At 36.4% G+C, this 24,408-nt stretch overlaps 1 protein-coding gene across 1 annotated transcript; it reads left to right on the forward strand.

Moving 5' to 3' along the window:
- Nucleotides 1-16,827: 16,827 nt before the first annotated feature.
- On the forward strand, nt 16,828-23,928 carry LOC123791163 (olfactory receptor 14A16-like). The gene is made up of 3 exons (XM_045795802.2): nt 16,828-16,967; nt 22,016-22,097; nt 22,981-23,928. Exons 1-3 carry the CDS (start codon nt 16,828-16,830, stop codon nt 23,926-23,928), a joined length of 1,170 nt encoding a protein of 389 aa, XP_045651758.2.
- The last annotated feature ends 480 nt before the right edge of the window (nt 23,929-24,408 follow it).

Genomic DNA, 24,408 nt, shown 5'->3' on the forward strand with positions numbered 1-24,408 from the left:
CCTTTTTAACAATTCCTTGGTGATTCAGGGTCTTTCCTGGTTCCACATATATTTAGTGGCTGTTTGTTCCACTTCTTTGAAAAATGTCATCAGTATTTTGATCGGGATAGCATTGAAAGTGTAGATTGCTCTGGGTAGCATGGACATTTTAACTATGTTAATTCTTCCGATCCATGAGCATGGAATATTTTTCCATCTTTTTGTGTCTTCTTCAATGTCTTTCAAGAGTCATTTATAGTTTCTAGCATATAGATCTAGACATATAGATTATGTCTCAGGTTAAGTCCAAGATAATGTATGGTTTTTGGTGCTATTGTAAATGGAATGGATTCCCTAATTTCTCTTTCTTCAGTCTCATTATTTGTGGATAGAAATGCAACTGATTTCTGAGCATTGATTTTGTATCCCACCACATTACTGAATTGTTCTATAACTTCTAATAGTTTGGGAGTGTATTCTTTTTGGTTTTCCATATAGAGTATCATGTCATCTGCGAAGAGAGACAGTTTGACTTCTTCTTTGCTGATTTGGATACCTTTTATCCATTTTTGTTTTCTAACTGCTGTTGCAAGGACTTCTAGTACTATGTTGAATAATAATGGCGAGAGTGGGCATCCTTGTCATGTCTGATCTTAACAGAAAGACTTCCAGCTTTTCCCCATTGATAATGATATTTGCTGTAGGCTTTTCATTGATGGTTTTGATGAGATTGAGGAATGTGCCCTCTATCCCTGCACTCTGAAGGGTTTTAATCATAAAAGGATGCTGTTTTTTGTCAAAAGCTTTTTCTGCATCTATTGAGAGAATCATATGATTTTTGGCGCTTTCCTTCTGGATAAAATCTAAGACACTGATAGATTTGCGAATGTTGAACCACCCTTGCATCCCAGGGATGAATCCCACTTGGTCATGATGGATAATCCTTTTAATGTACTGTTGGATCCTATTAACTAGGATCTTGTTGAGCATTTTGGCATCCATATTCATCAGAGATATCAGTCTGCAATTCTCCTTTTTGATGGGGTCTTTGCCTGGTTTGGACATCAAGGTAATACTGGCCTCACAGAATGACTTTGGTAGTTTTCCTTCTGTTTCTATTTTTGAAACAGCTGCAGGAGAATAGGTATTATTTCTTCTTTGAATGTTTGGTAGAATTTCCCAGGGAATCTGTCAGGCCCTGGACTCTTGCTTTTTGGGAGGTTTTGATCACTGCTTCAATCTCTTCATAATTAATTATCTGCTTAAATAATCAATTGTCTTATATTAATCAGATAATCATGAGCTTATTTCTGGGCTCTTGAAATCTACTTATCTATTTTGGGTGAGTACAGTACTGTTTGGATTACTACAGATTTGTAGAATATCTTGAAAGCTGGGATTCTGATAGGTCCAGTTTTATTCTTCTTCTTTTTTTTTCTCTCAAAATTGCTTTGTCTATCCCAGGATTTTTGTGGTTCCATACAAATTTTGGAATTATTTATTCTAGTTCTTTGAAAAATTCTTTTGGAATTTGATAGGAATCGCATTAAAGCTGTATATTTCTTTTGGTAGTATTGCTATTTTCACAATATTTGTTCTTCTAATTCATAAACATGGAATGTCTTTTCATTTCTTTGTGTCATCTTTGATTTATTGTATTCATGCTTTATAGTTTTCAGAGTACAGGTCCTTTGTCTCCTTTGTAAAGTTTATTCCTGATTATTTTATACTTTTTGATAACATTGTAAATGGGATAGTTTTCTTCATTTCTCTTTCTACTGTTTCATTATTAGTATATAGAAATGCAGCACATTTTTGTATATTGTTATTTTATCTTGCAACTATACTGAATTCACTTATTAGTTAGTTTATTGATTGATTGATTGATTGATTGAGTCTTTAGTTTTTTTTCTATGTATGGTATCATGCCACCTACAAATGCTGAAAATTTGACTTCTTACCAATTTAGACATCATTTACTGATTTTTCTTGTCTGATTACTGTGGCTAGGACTTTCAGTACTATGTTGAATGTACATGGTGAAAGTGGACATTTTCCTTTTCTTAGCTGTGGGTTTTCATATATGGCCTTTATTATGTTCAGATTGTTCCAAGTAAGCCTACTTATTTGAGGCTTTTTTTTTTTTTTAAGAGAGACAGAGAGTGAGAGAAAGCACGAGCTGGGAGAGGGGAAGGGATAGAATAGGGGGAGAGAAAGAGAATCCCAAGCAGGCTCCCTGACCAGTGAGGAGTCTGATATGAGACTCAGTCTCACGACCCTGAGATCATGACCTATGCCAGAATCAAGTGTTAGATTCTTACTGGACTGCATCACCTAGGCTCCCCTACATGAGATTTTTATCTTGAATGCATGTTGTACTTTCTCAGATGCTTTTTCTGCATCTGTTGAAATGATTGTATGGTAGTTATCCTTTATACTGTTGATGTGGCCCACCATGTTGTTGATTTGCAAATATGAAACCACCTCTGGATCTTAGGAATAAATTTCACTTGATTGTGGTTATCGTTTTTTTATGTGTTGTTAGATTTGGTTTACCAATATTTTTTTGGTGATTTCTGCATCTTTGGTTATTGCAGATATTGGCCTGTAGTTGTTTATTTATTATTTTTGTAGTGTTTTTATTGGGTTTGGGTATCTATCATACAATTAATTTGGACCTTTTCTTCCTTTTGTAATTTCTGGACTATTTTGAGACATAGTGGTACAACTATTCTTTAATTCACCTGAATTCACTTGTGAAATCATCTGTTCCTGGTGTTTTGTTTATTGGCAGATTTTTTTTCGGTTTGTTTTGTTTTGTTTTTCTTTTTCTTTTTTTAATCATTCAAATATTTATTAAACATAAATAATAATTAATGTGTCCTAACACATAGTAAGATATAGAAGTTCATAGCATGCTGAGGAGAAAAACAATTGGACAGTAGGTTTATAGAGCATTGAAGTGACTAATCTTAGTGACTTAAAAATTCTATCTTTTTATTATGTTCAGTTAGCCAGCATAGAGTACCTCATTAGTTTTTGATGTAGTGTTCAGTGATTCATTAGTGACTTCACATGTTGTGATTAACACTGGTTGTTTATTGGTAGTTTTTTGATTCTAGATTCAATTTTGTTGCTGTTAACCAGTCTGTTAACTTTTTCTATCTTTTTTGGTTTTGGGAGTTTTTATCTCTAAGACTTATCCCTTTCTTTTATGTTATCCAATTTCATGGCATATGAAATATGCATTATGAAATTTCATAATAATTTCTAATGATCTTTTGTTTTCCTGGTGATGATTGTTGTTTCTCTTCTCTCATTCTGATTAGGTTTATCTGAGCTCTCTCTCTCTCTCTTTCTCTGTCTTTATGACCTCTCTCTTTCTTGTTTTAATGAGTGCAAATAAGAGTTATCACTTTTGTTTATCTTTTCATTAAAAAATTTCTTAGTTTCATTTATCTCCTCTATTTTGTTTATTTCATTTTTAGCTTTTATGTCATTTATTTCTGCTCTGATCTTTACTATTTCCTTCCTTCTTTTGCATTTAGGTTTTGTTTCTTGTTCTTTTTCTTGCTTCTTTAGGTGCAAGATCAGAATGTTTATTTGAGATTTTTCTTGCTTCTTGAAGTTGGCCTATATTGCTATAAATTTCTGTTAGAACTTCTTTTTTTTTTAAGATTTTATTTATTTATTTGATGGAGATAGAGACAGCCAGCGAGAGAGGGAACACAAGCAGGGGGAGTGGGAGAGGAAGAAGCAGGCTCACAGCGGAGGAGCCCGATGTGGTGCTCGATCCCATAACGCCGGGATCATGCCCTGAGCCGAAGGCAGACGCTTAACTGCTGTGCCACCCAGGCGCCCCAGAACTTCTTTTTCTGCATCACAAAGGTTTTTGGCCATTGTGTTTCATTTTTATTTGTTTCCATGTACTTTTTCATTCTTCTTTGATTTCATGTTTGACCCATTCTTGTTCAGTAGTGTGTTACTTAACCTCCATGTATTTGTGTTCCTCCCAGATTTACTTCTTGTGGTTGATTTCTAGTTGAATAGTGTTGTACTCAGAGAAGATGCATGATATGACTTTAATCTTTTTGAATTTGTTGTGGCTTGTTTCATGGTCTAATATGTGATCTTTTCTGGAAAATGTTCTGTGTACCCTTGAAGAGAATATATATTCTGCTCTTTTAAGATGGAATGTTCTGAATATGTCCGTTAAATACATCTGACCAAGTGTGTCATTAAAAGACATTGTTTCCTTGTTGATTTTCTGTTTAGATAATCTCTCCATTGGTATAAATGGGGTGTAAACTGGTATTTTTGTCAATTAGTTTATTTATGTTTGTTATTAAATGTATTTGTATTAGTTATGTATCTGAGTGTTCCTATGTTCAGTGCATAAACATTAACATTGTTATATCTTTTCTTTGGATTGTTCCTTTTATTATTGTATAGTATCCTTCTTTCTCTCATTACAATCTTCATTTTAAATTATATTAAATCTGATATAAGTATTGATACTCTGGCTTTTCTTTGGCACCAATTTCCATGATAGATATTTCTCCATCCCCTCACTTCAATCTGTATGTATATTTAGGTCTGAAATGAGAACCTCTTGTGGGCAGCATGTATATGAGTCTTTTTTTTTATCCATTCTGTCATTTTGTGTTGTGATTGGAGAACTAAATCCATTTACATTCAAAGTAATTATTGACATATATTTATTTTTTTTTTCTTATTTTGTGGTTGTTTGTGAGAAATTTCTCTGATTCTTCCTTGTCTTTCTCTCCCTCATGGTTTGCTGATTTTCCTTAGTGATATATTCGGATTTCTTTCTCTTTATTATTTACATATTAATTAATGATTTTTAAAAAAAGATTTTATTTATTTATTCGACAGAGGTAGAGACAGCCAGCGAGAGAGGGAACACAAGCAGGGGGAGTGGGAGAGGAAGAAGCAGGCTCACAGCAGAAGAGCCTGATGTGGGGCTCAATCCCATAATGCCGGGATCACGCCCTGAGCCTAAGGCAGATGCTTAACCACTGTGCCACCCAGGTGCCCCTAATTAATGATTTTTGATATATGGTTACCATATGTTTGTATAGAACCACTTCTGCATATAGCAGTCTATAGTAGGTCGATGACTTATTTATTTTGAACCCATTCTTTACCCCTCCCCTCATTTTAGGTATATGTTGTCATATTCCATATCCTTTAATTTTGTGAGTGCCTTAACTGATTTTTTTTGCAGAAATATTTTCATGGCTTTTGTGCTTCCTTATACATACTTTTACTTTTGTTCTTTCCTTTTCACTCAAAGAGTTCCCTTTGCTATTCCTTGCAGGTTTGACATAGTGGTCTTGAATTTCTTTAGTGTTTTTGTTTTTCTTTTCTTTTGATCTTTTGTCTGGGAGACAATTTCTCTCTCCTTCTACTCCAAATGATAGCCTTTCTGGATAGAGTATTCTCGGCTGCAGATTTTCCCTTTTCAGCACTTTTAACATATCATGCCACTCTCTTCTGGTTTGAAGTTTCTGTTGAAAACTCCCCTGCTAACCTTACAGGGTTTCCCTTGTATGTTACTGTTTTCTTTTGTCTTGCTATTTTTTTAATCCATATATGTTGCAAATTTGATTACAATATGTCTTGATATGGATCTGCTTTTGTTGATTTTTATGGGCATTCTCTTTGCCTCCTGCATCTGGGTATCTGTTTCTTTCCCCAGCTTATAGAAGTTCTCAGCTATTATGCCTTCAAATGACTTTTCTGCCCTTTTTCTCTTTCTTCTTCTTCTAGACTTCTATGATATGAATGTTATTACATTTGATAGAGTCACTGAATTCCCTAAGTCTATTCTCATTTTGCATAAGTATTTTCTCACTTTTGTTCACCTTGATTACATTACTCTGTCTTCTAGGTCATTAAGTCATTCATCTCCTCCTCCAGACTGCTGCTTTTCATTCCATCATGCAAGTTTCTCATTGTATTTATTGAACCACTTATCTCTGCTATGTTAATTCCTTATTTCTGTGTTAAGGTTCTCACTCATGTCTTCAACTCTTTTCTCAATCCACTCTTTATCCTTAAGGTCATTGCTTTAAATATTCCATCAGGCATGTTACTTATATTTATTTCACTTAGATCTCTTATCATGATTATGCCCTGTTTCTTTTTGGATAAATTTCTCTGTCTTTTCATTTTGTCTTATTTTCTGTGGCTGTTTCTCTGTGTTAGGAAAGTCAGCTACATCTCCTGTCCTTGAGGATAATGACCTTATGAAGAAGAGGTTTTGCAGTCTCCTACAGTGAAATGTCTACTCTTCACCAGAATTTGGCACTTCATGGGTATCTTCTATGTGTGCTGAATGTGCCATACTATTGTCACTAAACTGTGTTTGCTTTCAGTCCTGTCATCTGCAATGAATTTTGTTGCCTGTTGTGGGCATGATTTCATCCCTGTGTTGTTAAATGGATAGTCCATTGCCATTTGTGCTTGAGCTGGATCAGATCACATGTTTTACAGAGCTGCAGTCAGATGGAACTGCAGAGTACTCTTCCTATGTTGTCCCTGATTGGCTCCTGTTGATGGGTGGAGCCTGCAGTCAGATCAGATGTCTGTCCCTCATCCATTATTCAGGCTATAGTCAAAATTATGTGTATGTTTAGTTCCCATCTCCCTAGGGAAAGAGTCACTTTGGTGTAGTGCTGGCCACTGTCAGGGCTGCTTGCACAATCTCTTGCTTGTGGTGTTTTTCTCTTTTTCAAATCTGAATGAAAACCTTGTCATGTGGACCATTCTTAATTGTAGGTTTTCCCTTTAAGCACTTTGAATATATCACAGCACTCTCTGCTAGCCTGTAATATTTTGGCTGACACTTCAGCTGACATGTTCACAGGTTTTCCCTTATTGGTAACTTGTTTCTCTCTTGATGTGTTTATGCTTCTCTCTTTTTCTTTAATTTTTGACATTCTATTTATTTTGTGTACTCATGTGGACCACCTTGCATTTCTCTTGTTTGGAATCTCTGTGCTCCTTGGACTCGGATGTTTATTTCCTTCCCTAGGTTAGAGAAGTTTTCTTTTATTATTTGTTTAAATAAGTTTTCTACATCTGTTTCTCTTCTTCTTCTGGGTTCCCTATAATGTGAAAGTTTGGATTGCTTGATGTTGTCCAACAAATCTCTTAACCTATCTTCATTTTTATTTTATTTAAAAAAATATTTATTTATTTATTTATTTATTTATTTATTTTGAGAGAGAGCAGAATGAGTGAAAGAAAGAGAGAGCACATATGGGGGGTAGAGGGAGACAGAGAAACAGACATCCTGCTGAGCAGGGAGCCCAATCTGGGGCTCAATCCCAGGACCCAGGGATCATACCTGACCCAAAGGCAGATGCTTAACTGACTGAACCACACAGATGCCTCTTATCCTCATTTTTAGAATTATTTTCTTTTTGCTATTCAACTTGTTTGCTTTCCATTAACCTGTCTTCCAGATTCCTGACAGGTTCTTCTGCATCCCTTAATCTACTGTTGATTCTTTCTATTGTGATTTTTATTCCCATTGTTGTATTCTACAACTCTGCTTCCTTTTTTAGATTTTCCATATATTTAATGAAGTTTTCATTGATTTCTTCCACCCTTTTCTCCAGCCTGGTGAGGATCTTTGTGATCATTACTTTAAATTCTTCATTAGTCACATTTTTTTTACCTCTGTTTCATTTACTTCTTTTCCTATTTCTTTCCTTTTTTTTTTTCTTTTCAATTGGTATATATTATTCTTCTGTGTCCTAGTTTTGTTTTTCTGTATTTGATTGTCTGAGTTAGGAGAACAGCTACATCTTCTAAACCTGAAGGAATGGTTTTGTGTGTGGTGTCCCCTGTGTAGATTCTGTGTACTTGTTGACTTTTGCTGGCTCACTGGAGCGATGGCTGCATATGCTAATTGCTCTTTTGTACTATGGCTTTTTACAGAAAGAAATACAATTACTATGAATATAAGTTAAAAAAAATAAGAAGGTAAAAGGAAAAGAGAAAAAGAAAAGACAATTAAATAACACAAAAGTCCAAAAATGAAAATGAACCAGTACAAGGAAAGAACAACAACAAGAATAGCAAAATCCTGAAGCTTATTTCCTTTGCTCCACAGGGTTGGTGTGAATTTATAAGCCCTGGGCTCTCTTAGGTTCCTAGCTCAGTGTGGGCCATACCTAGTATGGACTTGGCTTTCAAGGTGGAGAGGGAGAGAGCATTATTTCAGGTTTTTGGCTCATTTAAACCTCAGTTGTTTTCTATGTTCCAGGGTGACCAGGGCTCATGTGAGTTTGTGGACCCTCAGGCTGCTGAGGTCACAAGTTTGTGGTGATGATCGGACTTGCCAGTTATGGCACCAGAACCCTGCTGTCCTTTGGGATTTTAAGGTGGAGTAGGGATGTAAACTGCATTTTTCTCCAATCCCTCTTACCTGGAGAACATCTCCATAGATCCTCCACCTTTTGGCCAGATTCTACTCTTCTCTCTTTTATATGCTAGTTGCTCTTCTAAACCACCACCATTTTTTTCTGTGGCCAGAGACAGATGAATCTGTTCCCAGTCTCTACTTCATATACTCTGAAGTGGAGGTTCTCTTTGTTACTGTGTCTCCATGAATCTTGCTATTCTCTTTGCCATTTTCTGTATCTTTGCTTGTACAGAAGCTATTCAGTCATCCCTCAATTCTACATCAGGAGGAATTCCTCTATAAATACATATAATTTGGTGTGTTCCATGGAGGATATAAGTTCAGCCTCTTTCTATGTTGCCTTCTTGGATCCTCTTTATATATTTTGAATATTAATTCATTATCAAATGTATCACTTGCAAATATATTTTGCCATTTAATGGATTTGTTTGTTTGTTTGTTTTCTTTATTGTTTCCTTCACTCTGTAAAACATTTTTATTCTAATGTGGTTCAAATACTTTATTTTTGGGGTGCCTGAGTGGCACAGCAGTTAAGCGTCTGCTTTCAGCCCAGGGCGTGATCCCGGCATTATGGGATCGAGCCCCACATCAGGCTCCTCCGCTAGGAGCCTGCTTCTTCCTCTCCTGCTCCCCCTGCTGGTGTTCCCTCTCTCACTGGCTGTCTCTATCTCTGTCAAATAAATAAATAAAATCTTTTTAAAAAAATACTTTATTTTTGCTTTTGATTCTGTTGCCTGAAGAGACAGGCCTAGAAAAATATTGCTATGTCTCATGTCAGAAAAATAACTGCTTGTTTTGTTGCTGTTGTTGTTGCTGTTGTTGTTTTTCCTCTTGGTCTTTTATACTCAGGGCTCACATTTAGGTCTTTCATCCCTTTTGAGTTTATTTTCTTTCTGTAAGGTGTTAGAAAGTGGTCCAATTTTCTTTTGCATGTAGCTGCCAGTTTATGCAGCACCAATTATTAAAAAGACTATTTTTCCCATTGTATATTATTGCCTTATTTGTCATAGACTAATTAACCATATAAGCATGGATTTATTCTTGAACTATTGTGATCTATTTTGTGATTGTATCATACTGCTTTGATTACTACAGCTTTGTATCTGTCCTGAAATCTGGGATTGTGACAACTCCAGCTATGTTCTTTCTCAAGTTTGTTTTGCTTATTCATTGTATTTTCTGGTTCTATACATACATTAGTATTACTTGTTTTAGTTCTGTGAAAAGTGCTGTTGGTATTTTAATAGGGAATGCACCGAATCTGGTGACTGGTTTGTGCAGTATAAATATTTCAACATGATTAATTCTTCCAATCCAACAGCAAGGAGTATTTTTCCTATTCTTTGTGTTGTATTGTATTTCATAAATACATATGTATGTGTATATACACATACATATATATGTGCACACATGCATATTATATTACACAAACATATATATATAATTATATATGATGTGTATATGTATGCATATACATGTCTATATATGCATGCATATATATATGTGTGTATATATCATTGTATAGATAATATATATGTGTATATATCTACATTTAATATAATATGTATGTATATGTATATGTGTGTGTGTATATATATATATACCTATCTATATACAAAGGGTACGGTTTTGACTTCCTTGATTAAATTTATTCCTAGGTATTTTATTATTTTTGTTATACTTGTAAATGGAATTGTTACTAATATTTACTAATATTTCTTTCTGCTACTTTATTATTAGTATACACAAATGCTATCAATTACTGAGTAGTAGTTTTTTATCCTGCAACTTTACTGAATTAATGTATTTCTGAGAATATTACTTGGTGGTCTTTAGGGTCTTCTATGTATAGTATCATGACATCTGTAAATAGAGAAAGTTTTACGTTTATTATACAAATATGGATTCCTCCTTTACTTTTTCTTTTTTAAACTATTCAAAGAGCCAGCTCTTGGTTTCATTGATTGTATTTATTGTTTTACTCTCTCTCAATTATTTCTGATATAATCTTTATTATTTCCTTCCTTCAACTCACCTTAGGCTTTGTTTGTTCTTATATTTTTTTTAGGTGTAAAGTTAGATTTTTTTATTTAAGCTTTTTCTTATTTATTGGTTTAGGCCTGTATCTCTATATATTTCCCTCTAAGAAGTGGTTATTTTGGATAGCAAAGATTTTGGAGTGTTGTGTTTTCATTTTTATTTATCTGTTTTTGTTGTTTTTGTTTTTCCTATTTCTTCTTAAATTTCTTTTTTTTTAATTTTTTTAAATTATATTATGTTAGTCACCATACAGTATGTCCCTGGTTTCTGATGTAAAGTTCAGTGATTCATTAGTTGCATATAACACCCAGTGCACCATGCAATAAGTGCCCTCCTTATCAACCATCACCAGTCTATCCCATACCATACCCCCATCTTCCTCCCCTCTGAAGCCCTCAGTTTGCTTCCCAGAGTCCATAGTCTCTCATGCTTCATTCCCCCTTCTGATTACCCCCCTTTCTTTATCCCTTTTTTCCCCTAGTGATCTTCCTAGTTCTTACGTTCCATAGATGAGAGAAATCATAGATGATTGTCTTTCTCTGCTTGACTTATTTCACTTAGCATTACCTCCTCCAGTGCCATCCATGTTGCAGCAAATGTTGAGAAATCGTACATTCTGATAGCTGAGTAATATTCCATTGTATATATGGACCACAACTTCTTCATCCAGTCATCTGTTGAAGGGCATCTTGGTTCCTTTCACTATTTAGCTATTGTGGACAATGCTGCTATGAACATTGGGGTGATTTATGGCCCTTCTCTTCACTACGTCTGTATCTTTGAGGTAAATACCCCACAGTGCAATGGCTGGGTCATAGGGTAGCTCATTTTTAACTTTTTAAGGGACCTCCACACTGTTTTCCAGAGTGGCTGTACCAACTTGCATTCCCACCAACAATGTAGGAGGGATCCCCTTTCTCCACATCCTCTCCAGCGATTGTTGTTTCTTGCCTTGTCAATTTTTGCCATTCTAACTGGAGTAAGGTGGTATCTTAGTGTGGTTTTGATTTGAATTTCCCTGATGGCTAATGATTTTGAACATTTTTTCATGTGTTTGTTAGCCATTTGTATGTTTTCATTGGAAAAGTGTCTGTCCATATCTTCTGCCCATTTTATGATTTGTTTATTTGTTTCTCATGTATTGAGTTTGAGAAGTTCTTTGTAGATCTTGGATACCAGTCTTTTATCTGTAGCATCATTTGCAAATATCTTCTCCCATTCCGTGGGCTGCCTCTTAGTTTTTTGACTGTTTCCTTGACTGTGCAGAAGCTTTTTATCTTGATGAAGTCCCACAAGTTCATTTTATCTTTTGTTTCTCTTGCCTTTGGAGATGTGTCATGGAAAAGATTGCTGTGGCTGATGTTGTAGAGGTTGCTGCCTACGTTCTCCTCTAGGATTTTGATGGATTCCTGTCTCACATCAAGGTTTTCATCCATATGGAGTTTAACTTTGTGTATGGTGTGAGAGCGTGGTCAAGTTTCATTCTTTTGCATGCAGTTGTTCAATTTTCCCAGCACCATTTATTGAAGAGACTTTTTTCCACAGGATGTTTTTTTCCTGCTTTGTCAAAGATTTGTTCCCCAATGAGACGAGGGTCCATTTCTGGGTTCTCTATTCTGTTCCATTGGTCTATGTGTCTGTTTTTGTGCCAGTACCATGCTGTCTTGGTGATCACAGCTTTGTAGTACAGCTCGAAATCCGGCATTTTGATGCCCCTAGCTTTGTTTTTCCTTTTCAACAGTTCCTTGGAGATTCGGGGCCTTTTCTGGTTCCAAACAAATTTAAGAACTATTTGTTCCAGGTCTTTGAAAAATGTCCTCGGTATTTTGATTGGGATAGCATTGAAAATGTAGATTGCTCTGGGTAGCATGGACATTTTAACTATGCTAATTCTTGCGATCCATGGGCATGGGATATTTTCCCATCTTTTTGTGTCTTCCTCAATGTCTTTCAAGAGTGATTTATAGTTTCTAGAATATAGAAACTTTACATCTCTGGTTAAGTTAATTCCAAGTTAGCGTATGGGTTTTGGTGCTATTGTAAATGGGATGGATTCCCCAATTTCTCTTTTCAGTCTCATTATTTGAGTATAGAAATGCAATTGATTTCTGAGCATTGATTTTGTATCCCACCACATTACTGAATTGCTCTGTAACTTCTAATAGTTTGGGAGTGAATTCATTTTGGTTTTCCATATAGAGTATCATGTGATCTGCGAGGAGAGACATTTTGACCTCTTCTGTGCCTATTTGAATACCTTTTATCCCTTTTTGTTTTCTGATTGCTGTTGCAAGGACTTCTAGTACTATGTTGAATAATAGTGGCGAGAGTGGGCATTCTTGTCATGTTCCTGAACTTAAGGGAATGGCTTCTAGGTTTTCCCCATTGAGAATTATATTTGCTGTAGGCTTTTCGTAGATGCTTTTTATGAGATTGGGGAATGTACCCTCTATCCCTACATTCTGAAGGGTTTTAATCAGGAAAGGATGCTGTATTTTGTCAAATGCTTTTTCTGCATCTATTGAGAGAATCATAAGATTTTTGGCTTTTTCCTTCTGGATAAAATCTAAGGCACTGATCGATTTGTGAATGTTGAACCACCCTTGCATCCCAGGGATGAATCCAACTTGTTCATGATGGATAATCCTTTTAGTGTACTGTTGGATTCTATTATTCAGGATCTTGTTGAGGATTTTGGCATCCATGTTCATTAGGGAAATTGATCTGTAATTCTCCTTTCTGATGGGTTTTTGCCTGGTTTGGGGATCAAGGTAATATTGGCCTCATAGAATGAGTTTGGTTGCGTTCCTTCTGTTTCTATTTTTTGAAATAGCTTTAGGAGAATAGGTATTATTTCTTCTTTGAATGTTTAGTAGAATTCCCCAGGAAAACCGTCCGCGCCTGGAGTTTTGTTTTTTTGGAAGGTTGTTTATTCACTGCCCCAATCTCTTCATAATTAATTGGCCTGTTTAAAAAATCAATTTCTTCCTTTTTCAGTCTTGGTAGTTTATAGGTTTCCAGGAAGGCCTCCATCTCTTCCAGATTGCTTAATTTATTGGCATAAAGCTGTTGATAAAAGTTTCTAATAATCCTTCCAATTTCTTTGGTTTTGGTTGTGACCTCTCCTTTTTCATTCATAATTTTATTAATTTGGGTCCTTTCTCTATTCTTTTGAATAACTCTTGCCAGTGGTCTGTCAATTTTATTGATTCTCTCAAAGAACCAGCTTCTAGTTCTGTTGATCTGCTCTACTGTACTCCTGATTTCTAATTCATTGATTTCTGCTCTAATCTTGGTCAACTGCTTCCTCATGTGTGGATTAGGACTGTCCCTCTGTTGCTGTTCCAACGTCCTGAGGAGAGAATATAAAAATGGCATTTTTAGATTTTTCTATTCTTTTGAGTGAGGCTTGGATGGCTATGTATTTCCCTCTTAGGACTGCCTTTGCAATATCCCATAAGTTTTTGACAGTTGTGTTTTCATTTGCATTGATCTCCATAAATTCTTTAAATTGATTTTTGATTTCCTGGTTTATCAAATCATTCCTGAGCAGGATGGTTTTAGTCTCCAAGTGTTTGAGTTTCTTCCAAATTTTTCCTTGTGTTTGAGTTACAATTTCAAAGTGTCGCTGTCTGAGAGTGTGCAGGGAATAATTTCAGTCTTTTGGTATCAGTTGAGACCTGTTTTGTGTCCCAGAACTCTATTCTTGATATTGGTCCATGGGCATTAGAATAGAATGATTATTCTCTGGTTCTGGGGTGTAGTGTTCTCTCTCTCTCTCTCTATATATATATCTATGAGGTCCAACTCGTCGAGTATGGCATTCAAAGCCCTTGTTTCTTTGTCGATTTTTTGCTTGGGTGTTCTATTTCTGATAGTGGAGTGTTGAGGGCCTCTCCTATTAACGTATTTTTATCTATATGTCTCTTTATTCTGGTTAAGAGTTGACTTGTGTATCTTGCTGCTCCCCTGTTGGGGGCATATATATTTATAATTGTCATATCCACTTGTTGAATACATCCTGGAAGAATAATATAGTGCCCTTCTGTGTCTCTAACTATAGTCTTTAGTTTAAAATCCAATCTGTCTGATATTAGAATTGCTACCCCAGCTTTCTTTTGAGGTCCATTGGCGTGAAAGATGGTATTCCATCCCTTCACTTTCAGTCTGAATGTTTCCTTAGGTTCAAAATGAGTCTCTTGTAGACAGCAAATGGATGGGTAATGTCTTTTTATCCAATCTGCAACCCTGTGGTGTTTCATGTGAGCATTTAGGGCATTTACATTGAGACTGAATATTGAGAGATATGATTTTAATGATGCCATGTTGCCACTACAGTTTTTGTTTCTATAGATTGTGACTTTCTGTTCTGTATCACTCTTGGGGCCTTTTTACCATTATAGAACCCCCCTTAATATCTCCTTTAAGGCTGGTTTTGTGGTTACGAAATTGGTCAATGAATGGCGATTCTGGAAGATCTTTATTTCTCCATCAGTTCTGAATGACATCCTTGCTGGATAAAGGATCCTTGGCTGCATGTTTTTCTCGGAAAGGGCTTTAAAAATGCCCCCCAACCCTTTCTGTCATTCCAGGTCTGTGTAGACAGGTCTGACGTAATTCTGATACCTTTGCCTTGGTACTTGAGAAATTTCTTTGCCCTGGCCACTTTCAATACCGTATCTATCCTTGGATCTGATATTTGAAAATTGCCTATGACGTGATGTGGCGTAGGTTTGTCGTGGTTGAGCTTGGGAGTGGTCCTCTCTGCCTCTTGGACATGGGTGTTTGTTTCCCTTCATAGATTAGGGAAGTTTTGAGCTACAATTTTTTCAAATATCTCTTCTAGACCTCTGTTTTTCTCCACCCCCTCGGGGATGCTAATGATTCTGTCATCGGATCGTTTCATTGAGTCAGTAATCTCCTGGAACCTACATTCATGAGTGTGGATTTTTTTAAGTCCAGATTCTATTTTAGTTTTCTCTTCTACTAACCCATGCTCCAATTCGCCGATATGTCTTCTGCCTCATTCACCCTGGCCATCAAGAGCCTCTAGTTTTGACTGCATTTGGCTCATAGAATTTTTAATTTCTGCCAGATTCACTCTCATTTCAGCCTTTAGAGATTCCATATTCTCATTAACATTTTTGTTAATACTTTGTTCAAGTCTACACATCATCTTGACCATTGTTACTCTGAATTCCATTTCTCATAATTTGGTTATATCCATATCCATATCCATTAGTTCTGTGGCAGAGGCCACAGACTCATTGTCTTTTCTTTGCTGGGGGGGATTTCTCCTTCTCGTCATTCTGATGAGGAGAGGTTGCGGGGTTGTCCAGAGCCCAAATTATTGACCAGGACCGAAGCCGTGCGCCCTTCTTTTATAGGGATCTAGGGATGTGGGCTTCTTGATTTTTCAGCCTGCCTTCTGGGGGAGGGGACTGCCACGCTGATACTCAGGCAACCCTGTTTGGGTAGAGTCTCCGTGTCCCCTGTGAGGAGGGATGGGGATGGGCATACTGTGAGTCAGTCTTTCCAGGTTTTTGTTCTCTGGCTTCTTTCCCTGGTGAATTGCTGTGCTTCTTCTGAGAGTCAGAGCAGCAGTGGCCGAATCTCTGCCTCTGTCTCAGAACAGAGGGATCATGGACCATTCTCCACTGATGTTCTGGCCATTTTATCTCTGTTTCTGTTGGTGCTGCTCAACCCTGCAGTGTACCGGGATGTGCGCCCCACACCCCGCATCCCAGCCCTTACTTCCAGGGCTGGTGCATCTCTGTCCTTTGTGTTTCTAACACCGCCAGCTGCTAGCTGCCAGCCGCCCCCGCGCACTCCTGGAGATCCTGGTCTCAGTCTGGTTCCAGTGAGCACACTGGAGCTCCGATTCAGTCTGGTGGTGCGCATTCCCTGGCTCACGGTCTCAGTCTGCTCTCTCGGGTGCCGGTTGGTGGTTCGCGAGTCCGCCACTCCCCTGTGCAGGTGGCTACCACATCATGGCGCCCGAACGTGGCAGCTCCCTCCTCCTTCCATTTATATTCTGATATCTGTGCGCGGTTTCATGGCTCCCCACTTTGTACCTCAATACTCAGCGCTGGAGATGTTCATCTGTAGAGATCCAGATGTATCTTCCTGCGTCTCATGCTGATTCTGTGGATGTTCAGGCTGGTCTGGTACCTATCCAACTCGACTCAGGGGACTGGCTGAAAAAGGGGTCCCCTACTCCTCTGCCATCTTAACTCCTCGGTCCAGGTGACACTTCCAGTTTAACTGGCTCCAACTCCAGGCATTATGTCATTGCATCCTTTTCTTTCCTTAGCAATGGTCCTTCAGTATTCTTTTCCGCAGGTTTTTAGATGAAGCCACAAAGAAATGTCTACAGCATAAGTTCCAGTTCAGGCAGATACCTGAAAGTTGCACATGCCACTGTGGTGACCACCATCCCCTTCCTGGTGACCACGGCCGCCGCCACCAAGCAACTGACACTGACTAACAAGTAACTAAGTACTCGCCGTCGCCGAGTCTGTCTCGTGCTCCCGGCCGCCCACCACCCGCCCAGCCCCTCTTCTTAAATTTCTTTGATGACTCATTGATAGCTTAGTATTATATTGTTTAGCATTTACATGATTGTGTTTTTTCCAGGTTGTTTTTTCTTTTTTTTGGTTTGATTTTTAGTTCTATCCTGTTGTGTTTGGAGAAGATGCATGGTATGATTTCAATCTCTTTTTATTTATTGAGGTTTGTTTTGTGAACTGATGTGCGATCAGTTCTGGAGAATGTCCCATGGGATGTCAAAAATATATATTCTGATGTTTTGGGTTCCGTTTGTATATGCCCCCCCCCAATCTGGTGTAGTGTGTCGTTCAAAGACACTGTGTCCTTATTGGTTTTTTGCCTTGATGATCTATCCATTGATTTATGTTGAAAGTAAAGTTACCTAAATTTTATTTTATTTATTTTTTTAATAATATTTTTTATTATATTATGTTAGTCACCATACAGTTCATCCCTGGTTTTTGATGTAAATTTCCATGATTCATTAATTGTGTATAACACCCAGTGCACCATGCAATATGTGCCCTCCTTACCAGCCTATCCCATTCCCCCCCCTCCCCTCTGAAGCCTTCGGTTTGTTTCTCAGAGTCCATAGTCTCTAAATTTTAAAATTCATTTGTCTGGGAAACTCTATGTTTCCTTCAAATCTGAATGACAATTTTGATGTAGTTTTAGAGGTACTTTTCTTCTCCTTTTAACACTTTCAATATATCATGCTACTTCTTTCTGCCTGCAAAGTTTCTCTAAATAGAGATGGCACATGGTCAGAATAGTCAAAGCTGAGGTGTGTGTAAACCAAGGTGTTCTGGGACTCTCAACACAGAGGATGGCATGGACTGGTGGTTGGATCTGAGATAGGGTATAGGTCAGAGGCCCCACTATGCTCCACACATGGAGTGCTCTGGTAGGACTGCTAAAGTTAAAGTGGGCACAAGCCAGGGTGGTTTCTAATCTCTCGACACAGAATGTTTCCTAGGAAGATACTTGAAACTAAAGTGTTTGCAAGCCAGGGTGTCAGGGTCTCCACACTGAGGGTGCCCTGGTGGGCTAAAACTGAATTGGGTGCAAACTGGAGTATCCTGGGATTTTCAGAGTTTTCAGTTCAGGTGATGTGCTGGACAGGGGGCTCAATCAGTGGCTGGTACAGACAGGGGTATTCCAGGACACTCTATATGGAAGATACCCTTATGGGGAAGCTGACTTCAAAGTGAATGGTAGCTTGGGGATTTAAATATGCTCTGCAATAGAGGTGTCCTAGCAAGTCCCCTGAAACCAAAGTGACTCTGGTCTGGAGTGCTTAGTGTTGCTTTTCATTTGTGTCATCTTGGCACTAAGACTGGAGCTGTAGTGAGTGATAACCAGGAATTATCACTGTGTGCACCACTTTATGGCAAGCTTGTGGGGTGGCTGGGGCTGGTGAGGTACTAATTTGTAAAGAGGTATTTTATAAAAGAGGTAGTTTATAAAATGTTGGGTTTCTTTTTTTTTTTTTTAAGATTTTATTTATTCGACAGAGATAGAGGCAGCCAGCGAGAGAGGGAACACAAGCAGGGGGAGTGGGAGAGGAAGAAGCAGGCTCATTGCAGAGGAGCTTGATGTGGGGCTCGATCCCATAACGCCGGGATCAGGCCCTGAGCCGAAGGCAGACGCTTAACTGCTGTGCCACCCAGGTGCCCCTAAATGTTGGGTTTCTATACTGGAGAAAAGGATTATCTGGTGAGTGTGTAAAGTATAATTTAAAAGAGAATAAACTGAGAGTAATATTAATGGAAAAAAAGAACAGGTAAAAAAAGAGGCATTGCTGGGAAGATAAGGAAAAAACTGAAACTGAATAAAATCTTTGTTTCAGTTTTTTCCTTATCTTCGCAGCAAACTAATGAATCATCGAACTTTACATCAAAAACCAGGGATGTACTGTATGGTGACTAACATAATATAATAAAAAATATTATTAAAAAATAAAGTTTTTTGGTTGAAATAATAAAAATAAAAAAGGAGATTTCATCATATAGAACTATGTAAACTTTATTAATATCTGAATGTATAACAGCAGAGAAAAGCATTGTCATAAAGGTGTAAGGATAGTTTAGCCTGCTTCCATTAAGAGTTAAATAAGTAATAGGAAAATTAAAGGTTAGAGAGACAGCATTAAAAATTATAATAATTAAGGAAGTCCAACTAATATATTTCCTGGGGGAGGAAAGAAAAATCAAAATTTTAAATAAAAGGCATCAAAATAAAAGAAAAGGAAGATAATTTATAAAATGAAAGAGTTGAATGTTAAAATGAAAGGATCCATTTTATTCTCAGAGCAGGAAGTTGTAAACAGAAGCCATACAGCATGGTGCAATTTTCTGAAATCCATGAGCACAAGAAACATAGAGACTCCCTCAAGATCATTCAGAGAGAGAATAAACGAATATACATAAACATAAAATTACTGTGAGTTTTAGTGCATGGGTCATCAATGTAGGTAAGGAAGTGGGAAGATAGGGAAGACACCCTCAAATCTAAAGTCAAATTTTAAATTTAAATTCTTTAAAAAATTAAAATAACAATAGTTATGAGGGTAGAATCCTTGAATATCTGTAAAATAGGTTGCTTTGTTGTTATTTGTTGTTGTTGTTGCTGTTATTTTGGCTGTCCAATATGAGATAAATTTTTTCTGGTTATAGTATTTTAGCTTTAAAATTACTTTCTCGATAATAGAGATAAAAATAATATCATTATCTGAAAAGATCATTTAACTCAAGCATCTGAGATTAGGGTTTATAAAAAAATAAATTAAGGTGCTGTTAAATTAAAGGAGAAATTTAGGCCTCATCATAAAAATATATTCATAAACAAAATACCTCTTTCACCTCTACTACCTGCTTTTTCCAGGTCATCACAAAACCTTACTAGGAATGGTGACATACATTCAAGTTTTCAGTTCTTATTTCCAGTCAGCTTTCTCAACAGTCTACACTTGTCAGAGGGTGATCAAATTTAAATGTCAGCTGATCATTTCACTCCTCTACTCAAAATCATCTGTGGTTTTCCTCTCATGCAGAGTAAAATTGAACAACTTCACATGAACCACATTGTCCCCTGGTCCTGCTGCCAAAAGCTAGTTGTAGCCCATAGCCAGCATTCAATAAATAATGACTAAAACACTGAATGTGAAAATTAATCATAGTCCTGTCCATAAATGTATAACTAACAAAGAATTAAAAACACAGTCTACTGATTACTCAGTGAGATTTATTATTGGCTGTTAGCAATTAGGCAACCCAATGGATAAAAACATAACATTATATTCCCTTTGGAATAGAGCAGCTTGATAAATTATAACACTTGGACAATGCTCAAGGGTGTAGGAGACCAGTCAGAGAAGTAAAATTGCCAAGATCTTAAGGTCCCCTCTTTCTTCCTACTGTGGTCTCAATAAAGCCAGTTTTGGAAGTTATATGACTTTTCAGAGGATCAACACATGTAATTATGTGTTTTGAAATGCGATACTATAATATCCTTCTGCCCTTGTGATGGCAATACTCACTATAAGCAAGCTTAAGATGATGAGAGAGAGGAATTTTCACATGTCACATTTAAAGGTATACTATTAAATGATTTTTGGAAGAAAAAATTACTTAGACTTAAAATATTTTAGATTTAATAATTCATTTTGGATTTGAGAAAAACAGGAGTTAAAATACTAATATGGACTCTGGGAAACAAACTGAGGGCTTCAGAGGGGAGGGGCATGGGGGAATGGGAGAGGCTGGTGATGGGTATTAAGGAGGGCAAGTATTGCATGGTGCACTGGGTGTTATATGCAAGTAATGAATCATGGAATTTTACATCAAAAACGGGGGATGTACTGTATGGTGACTAACATAATATAATAAAAAATATTATTAAAAATAAAAATAAAATACTAATTTTTGCAAATAACAAAAACTAAAATAATGTAAAGGGATAATTTTATTCTTTGCTGCACAAATTTATTTAACAATGCCAGGTTTCTCTGTGCCAGGTTTCTCTGTGGTGAGTTTCTCTGTGGGAGAAATACATATTTTTAAATTTTCTTAAATTTAAGATGTTCCACTTTTTAATAACTTTTAATAATTCTATCATATTATAATATTTTTCTTAAGAGCATATATGATAATTATGAAGTGTATAGCTGTTAGTGATATATTTTGGCATTTAACACACTAAGTTTAAAGTATTAAATGTTAAATTAAACCACAACAATTAATAAGAGTGATGAATAAAGAAACTCAAGATGAAACTTAAAAAAATAATAATAACACTAAGTGTTGAAGGTGGAATGTTATATCTCCATCCCCAAAACATTAATCACATGTGTATGAGTTAGATAGAATCTTCAAGAACTCTTTAAGGCAATATTTCCCATTCATTTTATATCTGTCACATTAGAAGTGACAAGCATATTTAGGTTTTTCTTACTCCATCACTCGAGCTGTTAGTAATATTATAAGATGAAGAATTCATGGTATTTTAATGGGGATATATATATTATATAATGTCTTTCTGTTTATATATATATATATATAGAGAGAGAGAGAGAGAGAAATCAATTTAATTTAATTATTACAAACATATATTTTAAGAAATTCAGAAGATTTTTACATCTTGGACTGAAATATACTCTAAAATGTATTGTGTTCATTAAAATATCTGCAATTATATTTTCTAATGTATTAAATTTTTTTATATTACCATTTTTCCAAATCCAACAACCAGTATTTATTCAGGATCTTTTCATTGTCCATCAAAATGGAGAGAGGCTAATCATCTACTTAGAATAATTAGAATAAGAAGGTGTGGGATAGAATATTGTATAGTACAATCTTAATATTTTATTAAACTTACATGAAGTTTGATGAATAAAATCTGTGCAAATAGAAGAAACTGCCATGTCACTGTAAAAGAAATTGACTGCCACACTCATTAGACTAAAAGTATTTGTATTTACTCCAACAGTGTGTTGACCCTTTTTCCTGCCACAGATTTCAATTCCATTAATCTTATGGGAGGGAAAGAGGAAGACAAGGAAAGGGATTGGGTAAGGCTGGGCTTGAAGACTGTAATAGGTTGAAAGTACACGCATTGTAGGATTAGATGTATAAATATGATGAAGAAAAGTAAAAACAAAAAGCTTGTGGAGAAAATATTTTGTTTAACTCATAGTATAATGGGAAAAATCAGATGATAGGGGGAATAGTGAATAAATTGGTGACTAGGAAGCCAGTAATCTTGGCTCATATAACGTAGGATTTTTGATAGCCACAGTAATCAGGCCATGTATCATACGGAAGTATGCACATAAAACTATATAATTTTGTGACAAATAATTTGAGTATTATGAATGAGAAAGAAGCTAGATTGATTTATATTTAATCTTTAAAATTTTTTAAATATAAGAACATCTCTAAACTGAGTGTTTTGCAGAGAGTAAGGAGGTTAAAGAGTTCATAGATTGCAGAAGTTCTGTAATCATTGTTTTTCCCTAAGCATTTTTTAATACTCAACTTCTTAAAGGTAGGCTGAAACAGGTTTTGTTGTTCATGGATATGATGAAGAGAACTTATGATTGAGAAACAATTTAATAGTTGTTGGTTTGTCACTCTGAAAACTGAGAGATATAGGAAGGATAGATTGTTGTTCAGGTTTTGATAAAGTCAGTTGAAATTTTCAACACTTCAGGGTTTTTCACAGGACATATGTGGACAACATCATAATGGCACATTTCCATGAATTGAAACTAAAGTGGTTCAGTAAAGCAATGTTATTCAAGTAATGATTGGTGATCGATACACTGAGTAGGAACTAGATGAAAGTAATCTCTGTGTTTAATAGTTTGCATGACTGCCATATTTAGAAACCCATTTTATGTTCAGTACTGAACGAAATTGATAATGATGTTTTATTGCTCTATTTTTATACAGATTATGCCTCCAATACTGACAAATCTCACAGTTGTGACAGAATTTATCCTCATGGGATTTTCTACCGACAAAAATATATGCATTTTGCATTTAGTGCTCTTCTTTTTTATTTACTTCTGTGCTCTGATGGGCAACATCCTCATTATTATGATCACAACTTTGGACCAGAATCTCCACACCCCCATGTACTACTTCTTGAATAATTTATCCTTTTGGGATCTCTGCCTAATTTCAATCACCATTCCCAAATCCATTGCCAACTCCTTGTCTCACAATAACTCCATCTCATTCACTGGCTGTGTTGCGCAGGTCTTTCTGGTGGTTTTTTCAGCAACTACAGAACTACACCTCCTGACGGCAATGTGCTTTGACCGCTATGCTGCCATATGCCATCCCCTGCACTATGAAATCATCATGAGCAAAGACATGTGTGTTCAGTTGACAGCTGTATCTTGGCTGGGTGGGGGTCTGATTGCTCTGATGCACACAGTCGGTACCTTCTCCTTATCCTACTGTGGGTCTAACATAGTCCATCAGTTCTTTTGTGACATCCCCCAGTTATTGGCTATTTCTTGCTCAGAAAATTTAATGAGAGAAATTGTACCTATCCTCATTAGTGTGGTGTTGGATATCTGCTGTTTTATTTACATCATTATCTCCTACATGAACATCTTTGCCACTGTCAAGAGGATTCCAACAACAGAAGGTCAGTCAAAAGCCTACTGCACTTGCCTTCCACATTTGGTGGTAGTTGTATTATTTCTCTTCTCTGGCATCTTTACTTATCTGAAGCCAACTTCAGGGATTCCTTCCATTAGTGACCTTTTAATTTCTATATTCTACACAATGGTGCCTCCAACCTTCAATCCCATTATATACAGTCTAAGAAATAATGTCATGAAAACGTCATTGTGGAGTTTGCTAAATAAAATATTCACCAAAAAGTAAAAGCTATTCCCCATTTTTTTTGCATTTTCAATAATAAATACCATCTACACTTTTACACACACTATTTCTTAGTATTTTTGCTTTTAACTTTTTCTAGAACAATTACAGGTTTAAAAAAATTGAGAGGAAATACAGAAATTTTCGATATAACCACTACATCCACAAATCCATAACCTTCCTGAGTAACAACAGAAATCACCAGAATCACATATTTTTTAAATAATTTTTATTATGTTATGTTAGTCACCATACAGTATATCCTTAGTTTTTGATGTAGTGTTCCATGATTCATTATTTGTGTATAACACTCATGCAATACGTGTGTATAACACCCTTGCAATACGTGCTCCATGAAATATGTGACCTCCTTAATACCCATCACTGGCCTATCCCAATCCCCCATCCCCATGTCCTCTGAAGCCCTCAGTTTGTCAAATATTTTAACAAAAATATACTTACATTGGAACCTCATGATTAATC

This window comes from Ursus americanus, chromosome 5 (genome assembly GCF_024610735.1).
Source record: "Ursus americanus isolate L20-20 chromosome 5, mUrsAme1.1.p, whole genome shotgun sequence".
Classification (NCBI taxonomy): domain Eukaryota; kingdom Metazoa; phylum Chordata; class Mammalia; order Carnivora; family Ursidae; genus Ursus; species Ursus americanus.

Coding starts and splice junctions, on each gene's coding strand:
- LOC123791163 (XM_045795802.2), top strand. CDS start 16,828: ATGAAGCCACAAAGAAATGTCTACAGCATAAGTTCCAGTTCAGGCAGA. Junction 16,968..22,015: donor CAACTGACACTGACTAACAA/GTAACTAAGTAC, acceptor TTACTCCAACAG/TGTGTTGACCCTTTTTCCTG. Junction 22,098..22,980: donor AAGACAAGGAAAGGGATTGG/GTAAGGCTGGGC, acceptor ATTTTTATACAG/ATTATGCCTCCAATACTGAC.